The sequence below is a fragment of the Pagrus major genome, chromosome 22 (assembly GCF_040436345.1).
Source record: "Pagrus major chromosome 22, Pma_NU_1.0".
NCBI classification, from domain to species: Eukaryota; Metazoa; Chordata; class Actinopteri; order Spariformes; family Sparidae; genus Pagrus; species Pagrus major.
Window position 1 is genome coordinate 7,364,727 of NC_133236.1, and position 21,474 is coordinate 7,386,200.

The 21,474-nt window shown below is 40.6% G+C and overlaps 1 protein-coding gene across 1 annotated transcript in view; it reads left to right on the plus strand.

Moving 5' to 3' along the window:
• cnih3 (cornichon family AMPA receptor auxiliary protein 3) overlaps positions 1 to 21,474 on the plus strand; it is an 84,529-nt gene that overhangs the window by 4,229 nt on the left and 58,826 nt on the right. The window contains exon 2 of the mRNA XM_073493327.1: positions 13,363 to 13,431. Within this exon, the coding sequence (XP_073349428.1) occupies positions 13,363 to 13,431 (69 nt within the window). The remainder of the gene's footprint in view (positions 1 to 13,362; positions 13,432 to 21,474) is intronic.

Below are 21,474 nucleotides of genomic sequence, written 5' to 3' on the forward strand. Positions count from 1 at the left end.
TGAGTGTGTGTGTGTGTGTGTGTGTGTTGGGTGTGGAAAACACTTTGCTGAAGCGACGGCATGAAACATAAGAGATCTTCAGCGCTATTATGAGAGATGAAAAACATTTTTGGATCAATATGACACTATGGTGCAGCAAATTAGACTTTGGCGGGCTGCCAGAGTCTCGTTAATTAATGGGAAACACTGCCATCATTTCTCCATCTTAAAGTACATTTTCCAAACCGACGGAGACTGTAAGTCTTTAGTGATTTTGGCAGCTCAGCAAGACATATTTGTCCATTAGGAATAATATATGCAATATTGATGATAAGCATGTCGTAGTATTCTCCCTGCGAGATATAATGACACTTTGAGTGGTTCACTTCAAACCAGATGCAGCAATCGGCAGAATCAATCTGTTCACATGAAATGCAACACCGCAGTCACCCACGGGAGCACTCACGTAAGTGATTACGAAGCCATTTTAATTAACATACAAGGTGAACTGCGACCTCCCCCAAGCCGCGCTGCTCAGTGCTTCGACGGTCAGACTCTGCTTGACTGATTCTCCTCCCATGTAACCACCGCGCCTAATGTGCTCTAAGTGTCATTATAGCTGGAAGCGAGCCACACTGTCCTCTGGAGCACCTCTGATAGATGGGGAAGCCCCCTGGTGCAGATATGATGCAGAGGTTGTCCTGGTAGTGAGGCAGAGGGCAGAATGTCAAATCGACATCATTTATACTCTAAGCTGGGTTTTGCGTTATATTGTGGCAGTTTTGGTATTTAGTGCACGGATGGCTCTGCGAGGTATGAAAGCATATTTTGTATAGATGGAGCAACAAGCAAGGCTGTGTCCTCCAGAAGGACCAAGGTTTAGTAGTAATTTGATTTATTTCAATGGTACCACTTATTAATAAGCCACTTCACTTTATTTAACAAATCATTTGCTGATGCTTTATAGTACAGATCAGTTAGAAACCAAATCTACCACAACTTTGGGGTTGTCAAGTCATTAAATCATGAACACCTCCTCAACTGAAAAGGCTGCATAGGTCGATTGCCAATGACTCCCAAAACAACATATTAAACGACATTATCGTTGCAGCGTACCAGCAACAGGTGTACTGGACCTTTGTCGTACTGGACCTTTGTTAGATCTAGGAAAGAAAACGACTTGGTTAGGTCTAGGAATATTTTGTGGTTTTTGTTAAATAATTACATTATCTATGTAGCTTAACTTTGAGCGTATGAAAGTTCAAATAACTCACCGTTAACTTTTGTGACACAACACACAAACAGCAGTTTCCTCGGTGATGGTCTAGTGTTTGTGCGACCCATCCATCCACCCCGACCTTCACTTTACGCAGACTTTGTCGCTCTTTAGGTCACATCACCTGAAGGTGACATCACCTTTGCTGCCGTTATAATAACCATGGCCACTAGAGGCTGCTGTATTAAGCTTCTTTCACAGGGACGGGCTGGAAAATGTATTTTGGCTGATGTTTATCCATGACCATACTGCCGTTTCTTTTACACTTAGTTCATCAGGAAATCCTCTTTATTTCTTTAATGGCATACAGACCGTAATTCATTTATAGGAACCTTAAAAACATCAAACATCAACATTACAACTGCAGGCTTGATGGCTTATCAGAAAGTGAGACATCCATATGAGCATTAATAATGGATGACCAACATTACCAAATGGGTAAACACCAGCTGGGGGGATTTTTCACAAACTGGCAATCCAAAATGCTTTCTTCTCAATAATAGTTTCTTTGAATGGTCTGTAAAACATGAATACATAATTACATGAAAGAAATAGTTCAATATTTTTGGAAAAAATGCTTAACCACTTTCTTGCTATGTGTTAGATGAGAAGATATCTCTGTTATTTGTACACTAACGACATGCTACAGCTTGCGACCGTTAGCTTAGCTCACTCCAGGAAGTCACAGGCCTGACCAAAAAACTGGTGCAGAATGTAACCCCAGTAAAACTATGACTTATTGGTTTTTAAACTTTGATTTTGAATTAACAATACGTAACGTGTGAATAATCTTTTTAACTTTGGATTGAGCCAGGTTAGCCGTTTCCACTTTTTCCAGTCTTAAAGCTAAGTCAAGCTAACCTCACCCCCTGGTTCTAGCTTCAAATTCAGCATAAAAACATGAAAGTGGTGACGATCTTCTTATCTTACTGTCTCAGCAAGAAAGCTAATCAGTGTATTTTCCAAAATACTGAACTATTTCTTCAATATACTAATTGTTTCTGCCAATTAACCCTAAATTGACCATGGTAATACGTGTGGCTGAAACACATTATGAATTAAAATGATGGGGACGACGGGGAAGCTCTTGTCAAGCAGCACTGTGTTAAATTAAGTGTTAAGTTACCTTTTGTATTTTAGTCAAGGTGCATATTACATGTATTCCTATTTAAAGTGCTATTCGCAAATTAACTAGCCACTGGTTGGTTTCTGGGGCTCTGAGCAAAATATAATGAAGTTGTCATATGTAGTCTTATCTTCGTATTGTGCCCAATGGGTACTCACGCAGCAGGATACATACATATTGCATAAAGAATGGGAGGATTGGGAATGCCAGCTGGAGCCGCTCATTTCCACCCGCAGGACCCAGTTTAAGTTAATATGGCCTCGGCAGCAAATGAGGAATGCTCTTATCCCAAAACCTCTTTTCTCCTCAACCTCTCCCTTCCACCTGCCTTCCATTTATTCACTTAAATTACCTCACACAAAGCAAACGCTGGTTTAAATAACACCGGGGCGACACTACACATCAGGATTTCACGCACACACGGATTTGGAGGGGAGCAGCTCAGCTAGCATCGCACTTGGCGTCGCTTCCTCGCCGAGCGTGACTCTGCATCACACTGAGATTTTGACAAGTACAGGGCATTCGCAGGTTTTAACAGAGGTGTCGTGTGAATAATCGCTCACACTGAACAACCATAATGCTCCCTCATCTGTTACTGTCTCTGTGGTGTTCTGATGATGGAGCAAAATAAATTGGGGTTTTTTCGGGTTGCCATGTGCAGGGAGGAGAGAGAAGCTTTGGGATGTGGGACAGTTGAGAAAGACTGTGGAAATGCACTGAGAAGAGAGATAAAATGTGGAGGATTAGATTTCAAATGGCAGAAGGTTGATTTAGACACAGATGTGAAAGTGTGGAAGAAAGATTGAAACTGAGAGCTGATATTTGGCCGAGCACGCTTTGTGCCACTTTCCTCAGCCAGCCAGAGGCCTAAGCTTGTTCCCGTGATCTGTAACGCCTCAAACATCTACTGTAGGGGTCTGCTGGGGATAGACTGGGCAGACACAGTCACAGGAAGATAGATGAAAGGGGGTGAGCGCAGTCTGCTAAAGGAGGGAGAAATGACAGGAGCTGTGAAAGTGAGGGGATGATGGAGAAGAAAAGGGGGAGAGGCCGGAGCCACTACAGATTTCTCTTACTGGGTGTTAAGGCCAGGACAGATTGGACTGCTGGGGAAGATGGCTGGAGCAGAATATAAAAATGATGATCAGACATGAAAAGGAAGAAAAAGGCAGAGGCAAAGCTGCGAGTAGGCAGCGATACAGATAGAGAGATCAAAGGAAGACGGGGCGATAGATAATGAAATGAAAGTTGTGTGTGGGAAGGATGAAGTTTCCTGGAGAAGTCCTGAGATGGATCCAGATTTTCTAGCAGCGAAGCACGTGACGACACGGGATACAAAGAAACAGATAAAGAGATCAAGAACGAAATAATTAAGCAGAGACAGAAGAACAGACCACTTTAGTCACAGCAAGTAAGGCTTTGTGGTGTAGGGAGGGTACTCAAAGTTCCTCCTGTCTTCATCTGGATTATTCATGTCTTAATAACAGCGATGAAATAAAGATGAACTACAATCAGCTTTCTGCTTAATGTTCTTGTTACAACAGTGTCTGAAATAATTTACTCATCCATTATTCAATGAACAGTATACAGGGACTCCAATGTAGATGCGTCTCAGATGACAGGATGAAGACGTCATTTTCAACAGTGCGACCATAAATAAAATCAGGCTGTGGTCTACCTTCAGCTATTCAGTCTACGTTCAGTAGCACAATAGGTCAAAGTCAGTCTGCACACTGAGAAGGATTAATTAAAAGGCAGTTTGGGTAAAAAGCAAATTTTACTCTTCATCTTTGTCATTCTCTTCCTTGTTAGTTTCGTTAAAATAGTGGGTCGTTTGTCTGAATTCTTGTGTTTCTTGCCATGTCTGACTACTTTTTAGTGGTCACACATTTGGATCTTAATGAGTACGTATGTATGTATGTATATATATATATATATATATATGTGTGTGTGTGTGTGTGTGTGTGTAAAATGAAATACACATCTACAATCTGGGTTCTACCTCGCATTTAGCACGCAGAGCCAAAGGGATTTTCCAGCACGCTCCCCTGAACTCTACAAACTAGGATGCAGCTCGTGCTCAAGGTGCCCTAGTAAGACATCAGAGGGAAGAAATGCATAGGTGATTCAATTGATTGTAATCTCAATGAAGCAAACAGTCAACAGGGCTTTCTGGCACCAGGCACCGGAGGCTATAATGGAGGTGGCGTTCAGTATATAGCCGGGTTGGCTCAGCATCGATCCTTGTTCATTAACCCCTGCTGGCTCCTCATCCATCATCCTGACTCCACTGTTTCCATTGTTCCACTGCACAGTGCATACACTGAGGGATTATAGGGGTGATCCTTATCCTCCGCTCTCTTCCTCTCCAGTTATTTGCTTCTTAGTTTTTCGTCTGCCACCTCACAAGCTCCTCACGTTAACTAATGACAGATAATTGGCCATGTTTGGTCTGAAAAGTGAGCAGTTTTTATTCTCTTTCATGATCTTTGTCTTGGATGACGTTCCAAGAGACTGGTGGAGTGTTTTTTTACAGGTTTCCAAATCCCTGTCTGTTCCTATTAACTCGCCCCATTCTAGAAACATTGCCTGCGAGATCAGACAAATCTGTATTCCAGCTTTTTCTTTGTGGGTTTGTTTAGTTTGTGAACATTTTCTGGGCCAAGTGATCAGAATTGACAATGTAGTAAAGCCACTGAGGATTCATGGACTTAGAGTCAAGTGGATTAGCATCGATTTTTCATCCACGTAAAGAGACTTGTAAATTCCGCTGCTGCCTCTCAAGTACAGTTGTGGATAACAGTCACTACTGACAGTATGGTGGTAGCAACACTGATGTTAAGCAGTATGGTGTAAATGAACAGATGTCAGATCAAACATTGAGCTCCATAGAACTCTAGTCACCCAGCTGAGTTTTAATTCTTTGGGCTTTTGTCGCCAGGACGAAACCAGTTTTACTACAGTGTTGGGAAACGTTACGTTCTGTTCATTTGAGGGCATGGATTACTGGTTTGTAAATTTAAAGACGTGGTTCTGACACTGGCCAAGTTCTGTATTATCTGGACTTAAGGACAGTGTTCCAGTTCTCTGTCTCTGTCTGATATAATCAGAGTCCAATTTACAGCTGCTGATTATTTTTTTTAGAATAAATGTGAACTAGTTTTATATTCTAACTGTAATCGTTATCAGAAAGTGTTTGGTCAGTAACCCATGTCACTCCTTTTCCACTTTAGTGTCACTGTACACGAATCCAGAAGATTATATTTTGTGAGAATTTCACTAACTGCAGTGATTCGATGTTGGCTTATCAACTGCCTTTGGTGACCTCCAGTTTGTAGGTATGAAACAAAGGTGAAACTTCACAACATTGTTCCACTAACAGCCCGATAGGTTGAGGAAGCAAGTGCTGCTGGAATCAATGTTTCCATGGTAATCTAACCCCTGCCATTGATTTTGGGACAAACGGAAATATTGTCCTGCAGTAATGTCACCGCAGCACCTTTTCTTGGACCAATCAGAGATGTAGTCACCACCCTGTTTTAGTAAACAGATGCATATGTGTGAATATACTCATGTTCCCAATAACCATCACTGTAGCTGCACATGTGCTTATCATTTGGCTCCGGGGCCTTGCAGAAAGCCCTGACAGCTGAATCATGCTTACAGAATGCTGATTTAGACATTTTCAGGAAGGAAGAGGTTTATTTCATTTGATCTTGTCACAGTACGGAGAAGGGTTAACTCCGCCAGAAGTGTTTATTAGCATCAGAGAAACTGCCTTCTCCAGCTCTCTACCCCTGCCAAGGTGTTCAGCGCAGATACAGGCCGACACTGACGAGAGCATGTCAGCGATTAAAACACAAGCCAGCTCCCAGCACATGGACAGCCGATGACCTCTGGGAGGCATGCAGGAGAGGGGATATTTTAATGTTCTGTACAGCCCTAGAAGGGTAAAACGGATCTTATAATGTGCAGATAGAGAAGCCTTATACACTCATTTCACTCTCTGCCTGAGACGAGATGAAAATGTGATGCTCCTCGTGGGCAAATTGGGCAGCCTGTGTTGTAAACTTTGCATCAAGCCTGTTGGTTAATGCATAGGAACAGACTGATTGCATGAATTAAATCCAGCACTGTTCAGATGTCAATTGGCAGCTGCATATTAAACTTAGTGTTTGGCACCGGCTTCATTGGGTTCTAAATTGCGCATCAGAGGTTGGTGAGGAATAGTTGTGCAGAAAATTAACCCATATTGAGTGGGTTTAAAATCCCAATGAATAATTGAGACGGGACTTTGAATAATTAAAGTGGACCTTGTAGTCTTTCACATCAGAGTGGAGGTTCGTCTGATTGCTGTTGTGTTTTTTAATCTTGTTATTTCCGTACGAATGCCCCGAAGCCTCCGTGGAGGGAAACGCATGTTTTTGGTTGGTCAAAGCTGTAACCAACTGAAAGACAACGAAAATGAGCACAGATTTACATCCACACATACAAATTAGGCTACATCTATCCCTCTGTTCTCTTTTTTCCCCTTGCACACACACACACAGCAAGGTGTCAATTCACTCGCAGCCACAGTCTGCATTGAAACACGCTGTTCATGCTGAACTCGGTGTGCCAAGAGAGAAGCAGAGGGTGCCAGAGTGTTTGCTGTTACTGCCAGCCAACCTTGACTTCAAAGCAGTCTGTTAAAGTGAACTTCCACATACAGAACAAAATAGAACTGCAAATTATAAAAACAACCCACGGTCATTGCCAGCAGCTCTACTTCAGGAATCACTCTCTGAGCATGTCACCAAGTCGAGTTTTGGTCCTCTGGTTTGCAGCTCAGGGGGACATGTTGCTTCTGATCATGACTGACCGAGAGGAATTCTATTTTAGGGTGGATTTCCCCTTAAATGATAATCCAATTTTTTACAATGTGGCTCCTGCTTTTGTAGTTTTAGCCATCATCCCTGTTGGAAATAAAAACGTTGCACTTGCCAAATTAGTTGCTGGTTTTTGGGAATGTGGTGTCATTGCTAGAAAGAGGTTTGACAGAACAAGATTTGTCAGATGATTGAATGGGATGTAAACAAATCTACACATTATGCAAACTTATGTGGAATAATCATTTTTAAAAAGATATTCTTATCTAATTATACAGTATATAATGGATATACTGGACCAGAGTCGACAGACTAAGTTCATCTTTAAACTTATCATAAGCAGTTGGTTCAACTTCGCATAGTTGTGATCAGTTTTTCTGGGCAGCCTAAGACCTAAGGGTCTACCTGAGCTGCCCTCCAACCTGGCCACAGGAAGGGGTCCTGGTTTCTCCAATCAGAGCCAGGTAGACTTTTACTGAAGTTGCCACTCCATAAGGGTTCTTGAGTCACTCTTACTTGACCCCTTTCCTGAGACAATTTGCCAGTTTCCTTCCCAGGCCTGGCTTCAGGAGAGGGCTCCTGTTACCCTGATTCAAGCACAGTATCTTCAATCACGCATACAAGCTGGTGACATGATTTACCTCAGCAGGGTGGCTGGGCCAATTCTCAGATATTCAGAAGGACCTTGGAGTCGAACTACTGTTTTTTTAAGTCAAAATCTCTTGGACACCTCCCTGTGGAGGCACTCTGGGCATGTCCAACTGGGAAGAGAACCCTGTGCAGAACCAGAACATGCTGTAGGCTTTAAATGCCACCTCTGGCCCATGAACGCCTCAGGGTGCTCAGGGAAGAGCTGTAGGACACAGCTAGTGAGAAGGTCCTTGATGGATGTATCAAGGAAATCACCAGAAATAAACGCAGGTAATCTACGTTTCTGCAAACCACTGACATGTTGAAACTTTACATTTCTTTAGATTGCAACTTGACAATTTTATGTTGTGACAATGCTATGATTATGGCATGGCTAGTTTTAGGCACAAAAACTACTTGTTTAGGGTTAGGAAAAGATCTTGTTTTCACCATAATATCTGGTTTTGCCGCAACAAACACAGCTGGAGATGTCCTCATGCGTCTCATCAAAGATTTTCCGAAACAATTTCCAAACATGGGTGAACATTTTTCTGTGGTCTTATCAAAAATATCCAGTGGTGTCCCACATGGTTTACAGAAACGTTTACTGCCAACGTTTCATTCTGGCGACTGGGCTGGGATGCATGAATGAGGTGGTAGTCTTAAATCTGGAAAACTGTTTCAGCCTGTTTTATTATCTAACCACTATTTGTTCCGTTCTTTATCAAACTCCACTTTAGTGACATACTGATGTTTACACATCTCAACTATTACTTTGAATATTACCTCTTCATAAGTGAGAGAAATAACAGACAGAAAGAGCAAAAGAAGAGCCGTTGAACTAAACTGAATGATCCTTTAAGCTTGACATCAACTCAGAACATCCAGTCTATAATGATCCTCTCATGCGGTGCACATAAGGATGTATAGGCGAGGTATTTCTACTCCACTTTTATCCGTGTCTCTGTGGACGATTGTGTTTTTGTGCACGAAAACGTACAAGGCTTCACTGTATGCTTGGATTTATGCACCCAGGAAGACTGTGTCTGTGTGTGTGTGTGTGTGTGTGTGTGTGTGTGTGTGTGTGTGTGTGTGTGTGTGTGTGTGTTCCCATCGCCCATGAGGAACAGCCCGGGGGAGGCCAACACACTGTAACAGAGCGAGGCAATGAGCCAGGATCACTGTTGGGATCCATTGGGAAATAACATGTAAAGAGCTGCCTGTCAGTGCGGGGGCGAGCCCAGGGAAATAACCCGGGATTGGTGCGAACCTCTGCTGTCTCTCTGATGTTAATTCCGCATACTGGGCTAACACACACATTCGCATGTACAAAACTCACATGCCACCACTTCCTCTGTTTCTTTCTCATATTGATCAAAATGTGTGGATAACATTTTCATACCACACAAACAGCAATTCAATTTTTAGCACATACACGGACAGATATTCTCACGCTGCTTTCACATCTCCGAGTTCCCCCACGGTGCACACACCCTGGAGGCACACAGTGTAGCTCATATGCAGATACACTGACTGACACACTCTCTCATACACACACACCGCCCTCCTGAGGCCCGACTAGTCAAGCAATGACATCTGCCTTTGTAGTGTGATTGCCTCAAATGCAACACATGCAACGCCAATGGAACTGTTGCGTAGTTTCTCTGCTGTTCATCATTACTTGGCGTTATTACTAAGAGGTGCCCCACAGTGCAGCAGTGGGTGAGCGGGTGAGCAAATGGCACCATCCAATGGGGTTCTGGTTTCTGAGCCTCTCACATGCAAATGTTGTGCCTCTGGGCAGATTTGATCGAGCATTTTAACTGGAGCAAATGGTGTTAATGATGACGAGGATGAAGAGATGATTCTGAAATGGAGGGAGTGGGTAGATGATGCCTCCTTGTAGGAACAACATAGAGAAAGCTCCAGCTACATAAAAGGTTCATGTCAAGGGCTGTGTTTTTCCTTGTGAAGAAGGTTGAGACATGAAGTCACAGGGCAATTATTTGGAAGAAACAAGTGATGAAGACAAGTGGAATGTATGATCATGATGTTAAAGGATAAAGCTGTTGCTGTTGGATATTTTTTGTCACGTGAATAAAACAATCAAAAGACTGTGTTAGCTTCTCTCGCAGTGCTTCCTGACTTCCATACTGTGTGTAGTACTTTGCCCAAAGAACATTGGTTACCTCTAAAAATGTAAATTTTAAAGAACAGGTAACAAATGTATAGTATATTTTTTAAGGCTCTCTTCAAAATAGCTGGGCAAATTGTGTTTAAAGGTGCTAGAGTATTTGTAAGAATACTGGCCACCTCTCATATTCATACTTAAAACAAATAGGGGGCAGTGTATCACCAGAGTAACTACTAACTGCTGCTAACTGTAGTCGCCAATAGCTATTTAGCTCATTAACTGTGCAGCTAATGATCAGGATTTCGAGCTCAGAGCACCTGGGAAGGGTTGGTGTTTACACAGCTAGCAAGGGAGATTTGGACCAGGACTGGCCGGAGCTAGCTGGCTAACTTCAGCAGACATCTCTGCAACACAATACCTATATGTCATATCGTCAAAACTGTAATACTCACACTCTGACCAAAACTTTTGTTAATTTGTGAATGTTTATGTATATATTGCACCTTTAAACCATGCTACACACATAGCTCTATTAACTAAAATGTGTCAGTCAGTCAGTGTGTTACTGAAGGGGGAGGTGGACTGATTTTTGTTTGATAATATTCTAAAAGAGTTTTTGTGTCTGAAGATGAACATTAAAGCTAATCCAACATATTATTACTTACAGATGTCTCTCCTTACAGAGGACGCCATTGCCGTTGCGTTACCACGGTAAAAAGGGGGGCTGCACTTGATAACTGTAGACACTAGCTGGTGCTTGAATCCTGATGATGACAGTAACATCCTGATGGCAGGATTTTACTTTATACCCCGTTTGACCACAATGTGCTTAGCAATGACAGAGTGGTGCTGCCCATACTTTGGCTGGTTGACTCCACAGGAAGCAGATGTATGTAGTCTAATGCTCTGTTAATATGACTGCTTCAGGTGATATTTGACTTTAACAGCTCTTCTGTGAACTAAGTTAAATAAACTAAAGATGTGTAACGCTAAGTTACTGTTTGTACTTGCATAAGCCTACAAGTGAAACATACAGTCTGAGGTATATGTTTACACCCAGCTGGAAGGCAGTGTGGAGATCGCTGTTAATTAGCTGTGGCAGAGTGCGGTACACCCAGATTAACTTGTGATATCACTTTAACCAGTGGTGCAGGTATACGGCATATAACTATTTATTTTTCAGTTGGCATTATACCCACTTCTAAATCCCCTCTGATGCCCATCATCGTTGCATTGTTTGAGGGAACTTTAGGTAACTGCATACTTTAGGTAACTGCATACTGTGTTTAGGTTGTAAGGACTATGGCTGTTGGTAGCTGTTGTTGATTTTGTTCAAATATGCCAAATTGTAATTTTATGGGTTATTGTTCTTCAGACGATGGGGCTAAACTAGCTAATATGTGCTAATGGCAGCTGCCACTTGTTGCCATAGCAATGGTAAACATCACGTAACGTTATGGGCTGATGGTATGTGATTGCTACAGCATGTTGTCATTTCATATTTTCTCATTTCATCTGGTATAAAATAAAAAAACATCTGTTTTTTTTTTTGTTTTTTGTTTTCGCAAAAGCTCACTCATCTCATACAGAAGGTTATATGCAGACTGTGCTCTCTTTAAAAAAGAGCCTGAGTCAGGGCAGGGAAAATTTCCAATAAGTTAACACAATGCTTTATTCAGTGTCCATTGATTTATTATTTACCGCATTGATTTATTTATTTGTGTCAATAGTGTCAATAAGTATCAATAAGTCAACACAAAGTTCTATTCAGTGTTGTCCATTGATTTAATTATTTACCGCTTTTATTTATTTATTTGCACATTCATTTTGAGCCTTGTTTTTGTCTGTTGCTGTTTGCATTTGACATAAGATGAAAATAGCCATACTGTAAGTGTTTTACAATAATTGTTCTACCTGGAGATGACGGACGAGCTCTCACAGTGACCCGTGTGTGTGTGCTGGGCTGGACAGCAGCTGCAGCAGGCATTTCTGGTGGTCACACTGTTAAACTTTATTAGGCTACATTATAATTGGTTATTAATTATTAGTGAGGATCATTTTAGATGTTGCTTACTGTTTATAGCCTATACTATTTACAACACCAAGATCTAGTTTGTAGGCTAACAAAATATAGGTTTGTCCAGCGGCAAACCCTAACTTTAGATAGTCCTGAGTAACAAACTAATATCAAACAAGGATTTTGATTCTGGCAGTCAGTAATCCGCTAATTGTTGCACTTTGACACATGCTTTGACACCGACTCAGTCAATGAGGAAATAAAACAACATGTCTGGTTCCAGTGGAAGGAGAGAAAAAATAGCATAGTATATAAAATAGTATATTACTCAAGGTGAAATTAGTAATGCATTTGATGAGGGCCGTTTTCAGCTGTGGAATAATACAAATGTTGAGCATTTATAGCTGGTGGCAGGTGTATGTGATTTTGTCTTGAGATAAACTGTGCCCATTTTCATTGCAATGAAGCAGCCTACTTATGCTGTAACAGTACAGCTCATTGATTGTTTTTTGGACACCAATGGAGTTCTGTTGTTCAAAATGTTTGTTTACAATAACTTACCACTATGTAATGCATTAGCTTACATACAACTGAACTTTTTTCATGATGTTATTTCAAAGTGTATACATCTAATTGATGTTAAATGCGTGATTGATGCTTTCATATCACATTCAAAACAACACTTTGACTAACCCTTGTTTGGGAGCCTAATTTTCCAGTTGGGCCACTGATGAAAGAAAAAGAGCAGCAAAGCAATACAGTACGTGACATAAGCACAGCAGAAATGTCAGATAAGTCGGACCAAAATGTTTAACTACATACTGCATCTTTACATAATACAGTTATGGCTGAAAATAACAACAGACATAGACAAGTTTGCTGATATCACATATCTCCACAATGCAAATCAACTGCCAGTTTGACTGCCGCGGTGATTCGCTTTATAGACAGTACCTGATCAAATACTTGTTACCAAGCAACCAAATCTGTTCACACTAGGCTTGTAAAAGGCACCAAAACAAAGTTTACTTTCTTTTACCATCGTTGTTTCACAGTTCTTAATCTTACATAGTCACAATATGATACATTACCTCATGGTCTGCAAACAGCTGATGCTCATGCTGCTTTTGTCCACAGGGGGCACCAGAATCAACAAAAAAAACTGAAAGTTCCTTGTTTAAATTGTAACACCAATATTCATTTTATTTATCTTTTGTATTTTTTGTTTTTCATTTAACATACATGTGGAGATGCAGCCCCCACAAACAGGAAGTTGTTGCCGGTGATGATGTGCTTTAATAGTATATTGTCTTCTTTCCTTCTCCCTCACAGATAACAGCTTTCGATGAGCTCCAGGCTGATTTCAAGGTGCCGATCGACCAGGGCAATCCACTCCATGCGGTAGGCTTGCTCTCTCTACTCATTTTCATTCATACCAGACTTTTTCTCTGGACATTCCTTTGGATTCTGACTGTTTATGCGTGGATTGAAACTGTTGGCCCATATGGGAAACAATTTCAATCCCTTTGCTGAGGGGCAACAGACAGCACAGCACACTACAGCGGGAGATTCTGTCTCATCTTTCACTCTCTGTATCTCTGTCTCTCCCAGTCTACATTCCTCTACTTTCCCCTCCGCTCTCTTGCGCCATTAATTTTAAATCAAGCTGCTGCCAACATACTAGTTTTGTCCGCCCTCCTCTCCTCACTTCCTGGCTCAAAAGCACTCCTATTATAGGGCTTCGGGCCAAAACATTAAGTATGAATGATTCATCTTTTACGCACAAACCCTTGAATCCAAATATAAATAAAATACAAGCGACAAGCTACAACCAAGGATAAACATGGAATCTACAGTTGGTTTCTTCCTGAAGACACCGGTCCTGATGCAAGTCATTTGTAACCTTCCACTGAGAGTAAACCATCTAAACCATCATGGCTAGGGCTAAGATTTAGGGGGCAGTGGGGGACAAAATACCAACTTTTTGGCTATCTATCTGCACAAACTATTGGCTACTCACTATAACAGGAATCCTCACTTGGCACCACAATTCAGTTGGAAATCTGCCAAGGGAACCCTTAGATGTCTTTCGCTGAGCTGCACTAGAGCTCCCATACACTGAGCATTTTTCAGGTTCATACTGTGGGAAATGGGCCATTTAAGATCTAAAAAGACACTAGGATGTTCCAGATTGTGAAGTTAATGTCTGAAAAAATAGGACTTCCCCTTATTTGCAGTGTTTAATTCTACGAGGATATATGTGAAATGTGAAAAAGAAAACTGATCTACAATATATATGAACAATAATTTGTCTTGAGATACCTGGGGAGTAAGTATGTATGTTACATGTCATACTTTATACTTCACTATATATAAAAGGGAAATGTACTTTTTGCTGCACCATACATGAAAAATATACGATAAGCTTATAAAAACTGTACACTGTTAAAGATGAGTGGCTCCAAACTGTTTTTTTTCTTGCTAAACTAAAAAATTTAATTAAATAAAATAATCAGGTTGCAGCTCTTTGTCATGTGTCGGATGTCTATGGACTGTAGTTTCACCCCTCTTCTAACATGGTTTCAGTTGAATAACTTTTAGAGGCCTAAAGAGGTTAAAGAATCTCATAATTCACAAAATGGCAGCGATTAGAAAAACAACCAAAAAATGCACACAAAGTAAGTATTGTACTGTATATAGCCATTTGGAAGATCCCAACCTACGGGATTAAAGTAGCTAAACTAGCTCCACCTCAACTAGCTACAACTGTAAAATGCTACTTGCTTACATTGATGCACATTAGCAAAATTGTAATATGATGATATATTATCATTTTTTTCAACCAATCAAGCACTTGTACTTTTCATACTAGAAGCACATTTTACTGCTTATATTTAACTTTCACTCCAGCAGCAGTATGAATGCAGAACTTTTACTTGCAACAGAGTATTTTTACATTGTTGTATTGTACTTTCACTTAAAGTAGAAATAGACCACTTTTCAGCTTCCCTCTGAGCGTTTACTGGTATTGCTGTTGGCACCACTATCACAAAGACAACATTAGCAACATGACTACCACTAGCAGCCTGACTACTGTCTAAAGCAAACAACCGTAAGAACCCAATTTGACCTAGAAACCCTGATATCAGTGCTATGAAAAGGCAGAGGAACACACCTGGTTGCATAAATAAGTAGGCAGGTTTTCTCACTGAATGATCTCGCAGAAAGAATGCTGGTTTTTAACTGTCTCATGTCTTGGTAGTTAGAGGAAACACATATGAACATCATGTGAATGCCCATCTGCTCATTCTTGTTTTACCTCGGTTTCTATCACTCCTTTGCTTCCTCCATCAGCAGAGTTCTTTTTTTTTTCTTTGTCTTTGTCTAGCTTTTCCACAATTGTGCCTTCATTACCTGGGAAAGCAAACCTCTAACTGTTTTGGTTTTGCAACGGCAGACGTGTTTCCTTTGTGTTGCAATTCAAACTTCACTTGTTTGGGAAAAATCCAGATCGGGTCATTTTTCCGCAGCTGTGCAGTCAGTATTTACTTCAGTTGAAGTTAAAGAAAAAAAGTTTTCTGTTGCAAGTTTTAGAAAAAGATCTAAATATGAGCAGTTTAGACGAGAACTGGAGGAAATATAGATGATTCTTGTGATTTGTGAACTTAAATGTGGGAAGAACCTAAATCACACAGTGTGAGGGGACCTTCAGTGTCACCTTGAGGTGCCAACAGACTCAGTGTTTCTCACACCCACAGTAAGTGTTGACTTCACTTTATCCCTGATATTATTTAAAGTCTTTTTCAGGCTAATGCAGGGATGTAGGCTCCTACTGATACCGTGTATCCAGTTTGCTATTTAAAGAGGAACATTTATTTACTTCAGCTTACAGAATATTATGTTTTAACAATAGTCAATTCACAGGTTAATACACTGGATTATACATTTATCCTCAACTCTCCCAGGCTGTCTGGTAAACAAGTTGGACGTGCAGTGAATAAATAAATGGTGTTCTAGCAGCTCTGCCTTTATGTATTTTTACATGTAAATGTTACATAAAGGCAAAAAGGTAATTTGACAAACTGTAAATTGCTTTAAGCCTAGGACAGTCCAGCCCCCTCACCCCAATCTCATCTCCTTGTCCCTCTCAAAAGTCCTCACCATGAAAAATCCGGCAAATACATTCTGCTCGGTCGCTCCTCAAAATTGCCACAGCAGCAATCAGGAGTAGTTGTGGAGAAAAATGTACATTAGCGTTGGCTAGCGTGGGGAAGCTGCCCCCGGTGAAGTTGTTTTAGGATGGATTCCAGCCCTCTAAATCCTTTTCCCTCGAGTCTTTTGGGCTTTTACTAACACAGTTGGCTCTTAATAATGCATGGTAGTATAGTACAGCACGAGCAGTTAGTTTGGAGGTGACTTTGACTTAAGAGCTCTGGACTGTATAGCTTCTCTGGAGTATTGACTTCCATACATCCTTGGGGATGAGCGGAAGAAAGACGTGCTAAAAAGTTGGAGAAGGAGACGGATTGAGGCAAAAAAGAGTTAGAGATGGAGGCAGACAGAAAGAGATGGCTGAATGAGGATTTCTTCAGAGGCAAATGAAAAGAATTTTTCCGCTTGAAAGGCATTTTCAACACTCTGAAAACAGTGCATTAGACCAGATTTCCCTACTCAGTACCACTTTCATATTTTGTCATATTTGCATATCATTATGCAATGCAGAACATATCAAAGACACCAGCAGGGGAATGGGTACAAAAGGTTCCATCTAATTTTCTCTTCCTTTTCCTTTCTTCTCCCACTCTTCCATGTTACTTAAACTCGTCCCTCCCCTTTTGCCTCCCGCTTCTTGTATGAAATGCTTCACTGCTGCCCATTTCCAGATGAAAATGTGGCCTGAAAATGCATGATTTCTCTATAGGATACATTCATTCTCAAAGTTGTAGCTAAGTTTTTATGACAGGTTCAAGTTAATGTCTCGGTTCCCACAAGCCCTGAAAACCTCAGAGAGTTTGTGAATTTAGGAAAACTAAAAACTATGGATAGAACTCCAAGTAGCTTCCAGGAGAGAGTCAGGGAGTGAGGATGGAAGTCAGTGAACAAGAGTGAACATAACATAAATAAAACTTTAAGTTGAGTCACATAAATAGATTTTCACCAACACTTATGCTTGTTTAACAATTAAGACTTCCATGAACCAACGCTACTTACATCCTGTGTTTTGATTGGGTGACCCCAAACAGCAGAAATTACATACTGTGCATTTATCATGCTTATTTTCTTTCCTAAAGTAAGTACCAATATATATTTCTGACAGGCTAATATCTACAGATTCTATCGGCCAGTCACTGTCTCTTTTGAAGTTTCTGCTACTTACAGTGCTAAGTAGCCTACCGTGCTCTGTCCCAATAGCCATGAATGCGTCCACATGCTAACTTCTCAGTCAGAAATTGTTTCCTGCGTGCCCTAGTGGTTTCTCAGTGAGGACTTACGTGACTGCACAAGACATAAAAATATACGACAGATATACAAGGTTATAAGACTAATTTATTCATCCTAAAACAACAAAACAAAACAAAATTGAGTCTGAGGCCTTTGTAGCTACATCACAGGAAAAAAAAGACTGAATGCTGAGGTCAACAAACAGCATTCTGATGTTATTTTCAAGGGGTGTGAAGACTGAGCAGAAGGCATGCTGGTGAGGTTGGATAAGATGAAGGACTATTAAATCTGCAAGGATGCAGATAGATTAACTTGAACAAGAACATACATACTAATACAACCACATGGAACATTCAGTTCTGGTTCTGTGTTGTTACAGTTGATTGTACAACATAAGTAACCTGCTTGTAACTTTATTACATTTCACTTTGTGCCGGCAGTTAAATTTCAATCGCATCGTTTCACTCAAGTGACATCTTGTTCTGAATAAAATGTGAAACCGTCAGCCTCAATTTTTCCATCTCCTCCCTGCCTTTCTAATCCAGCAGGTTGATGGCTTCAGCCTGAATACAGTAACCAGCCATATTTCTTCTTCCCACTCTCATGTCATACACTACCAGAAATGATCTATATGACCTGTCTCTCACTGGTTGTGGCATTATGTCTCCCACCCGGCTTTCCTTCCTTCCCCTCTTTCTGTCGCCATCTCTCTTTCTTGAAACCAGGCAGTCTAATTAGCAGTTTCTGACAGCTTGCTCCCTCGGGGAGGAACCTCACATTGTGTGGACCCTTCACACTCACACTCACACTCACACACACACACACACACACACACACACATAGATGCAATCTCTCCATTCTTTCTGTCAAATTTGCATTAAACTATGTAAAACTTTCTTAACTTTCTTTCTTTCTCTCTTTCCATGCACGCACGCACACACATGCACACGCCACACACACACACACACACACACACACACTATATTGGCAAGTTTTAGTGTGACAGTGTAGAGGAAATAATGCAGTATAGGGGATAATGTCACAGAACATGGAGAGTTGTTCTTGTCCGCAAAAATGTAGTTGATTTGAAGAAAAGTAGGGCTGCTGTTGCTGGAGGAGCTGATGCTCTGGTTGTTGATGTTCCAAAAGCCCTTTGATAGTTTGATAGTTCTTTCATTTAATGGATGCGTTTCGATTTGTACTACATTCGTGTGTGTGATTGCCTGCTTGTTGGAAATCATTTTACTTTGAGGTATTAAATCACCACTTTAACTACATTTTTGTAAACTTGTTGATACAGATGTTTGTCCTTTCATATGACGTGTTTGCTGCTGCGTTACTGCAGTGGCGCCGTGGTGGTAAAACGGGGGGCTGCAATTGATAACTGTAGACTGCTTCAGCTGATATTTAACTTTAACAGCTCTTCTGTGAACTAAGTTAAATAAACTAAATATGTGTAACATTAAGTTACTGTTTGTACTTGCATAAGCCTATAAGTGAAACATACAGTCTGAGGTGTTTACGCCCAACTTGAAGGCAGTGTGGAGGTCACTGTTAATTAGCTGTGGTAGAGTGTGGTATGCCCAGATTAACTCGTGATATAATTTTATCCAGTGGTGCAGGTATACGGCATATAACTACTTATTTTTCAGTCTGCAATGCGTATACCCACTTCTTTATCCCATCCCAATCTGATGCCCATCATCGTTACATTGTTTATGGGAACTATAGGTAACTGCATACTTGTGGATGCAACCGTCACTAAATGTTAAAGTAATGATTTAAGCTGTTATTTTTCTAATTTTGACAATCTAACTCATGACAACACATTAGTTGAGGTTGTAAGGACTATGGCTGTTGGTAGCTGTTGTTAATTTTGTTCAAATGCGCCAAATTGTAATTTTATGGGTTATTGTTCTTCAGACGATGGGGCTAAACTAGCTAATATGTGCTAATGGCAGTTGCCACTTGTTGCCATAGCAACGGTAAATATCATGTAACGTTATGGGTTGACTGAATGTAAATACTGTGGAGTGTAGAATCAGGCTTTACAATACTGTGATTGTTGCCATATATTATTGTCAATTTCTTGAGTTTTTTATTTCTGTCGTTATTATAGTAAATACCTGATGAAAAAAAAACTACTAAGAGGTCATTTGAATGTGCATAAGTAGGCCCTACATGTTTTGTAAATGCAATTTTAAGGTCACCAATATCCATGTTATCCATCAATATTCATTTTCCTAAGCTACTGACACAGTTACGCAGCGTGTTCTTGGTGCCACTGTTTACGATGTTATTGTTATAGCCTAGTTATTGATCTTGGTGTTGATGGCCCTGTACAGTCACTTGTCTGCACAGTAATGATCTGCATCATCCTGGTTGTTTACTGTTACCAGCATGGACCAGGACCAGCATGCCAGTAGCATAACAACATAGAAGCATCGTCTTTCAACAAACTAATCAGAGGGGGTCCCCAACATGTCACACACACGGACCACAGAGTGACACTCCCACGCCTAATAGTGCTGTCTTGCTCCTGCTGCTGTCTTGAGAAATTGCCCTGGGATGCTTCCGCTTCAAGTGCTCAAGCATGGCGGTAGTACTGCTTACATCATCCACGTCGACGCACGTTATGTTGATCGACATACGTATGTAATCGTAATTCAAAATCTGCTGGATAACATAAAAGTCCCCCCTCCTTTTCTGCCGTGTCGCGGCATCTTTAACGTTGTGGCAAAAAAAAGGAGAAACATCTGTAACTGGTGATCTTTTAAGTAAATTAAACTTTTCTTATTTTTTTATATTTCTCCCTTTAATGTTGTTAATAAACTACAACTGACAGTTTCTGTCAGTTAACCCAATTGAAATGGCACATTTTTTTCAGCTGACACATCCTGCTCAATTTTGACTTTTATTCAAACTGATACTCCAACTCTCAGCACTTCAATTTTAACTGCTTCTCTCTGTCTCTCTCTTCAGTATTTTTTAAATGACTTCACTTCACTACAACTTTATTTCGCAGTATTTGTATTATTTCAGATGTTTAACTGCCTTATTTCACCTGTAAACATATACATCTAGATATCAACTTTACTTGGAAGACGTGTTTGGTAAAAGTTTGCACTCTTAGGCTATATAGTTGTTATTGTTATTTGCTTCTTATTGTTAATGTACAGGCCAAATGTGGCAGACGTGCCTGTACCTTTGTAGTTTAAATATGCATGCAACAGAAGTTGATAAGATAGGCTCAGAGCTTTTGAAATCTATTGTAAAACAGCGTTCCTTTTGTAGCACATTGTACAAGATGGGGGGATAAAATCTGCAGTCCTCGTTCGTTGCAAAAGTGCTTTTTAAAGTTTGTCTGAAGCTAATATGAGGCAACAGCACTGTCAGTTAGAGTGGGAATCTTTGTCCTAGCAGTCTCTTTAAGGTTTGTTTTTCTGTCCCGGCAACAAACCAACTCATGCCAGAATGTATCCCAGTGGAAACACAGAAAGGTAATTACATACCAGTGTTCACTACTTCACGAGATACCTACCTCATATTCATTCTGACAGATGGACTGAGTTTGGAAATGGAGTTTGTCCTCCATCTCATATATCAACACGTTCTCACGCCCAACTTGTCAAATAGGCAGCTCGGTCAGTGGCCTTAAGCTTCAAACTATGACACTCTACCTACCCCGCTAGTGTCAGTTTTGGATGAGAAGGGCTCCAAGGTCAACTTGGCAATAATACGTCATATGCTATGTCCGGTTACACACAAACAATTCACATATTATAACACATTATGACTGTTTTTTACATTGTCAACCATTTTGGGCACTAAATTACTTGCTTGGGTTCAAGAAAATGTCATGCTTTGGGTTAAAATGACTACAATCAGTCACATAACTTGCATAAGTGACATAATTAACATCATAAATGATATGTGTCATTTACGCATATTAACTTACTTTTGTAAAATTACTTTCGAAAGTGACTTTTGGTCACTAATGGG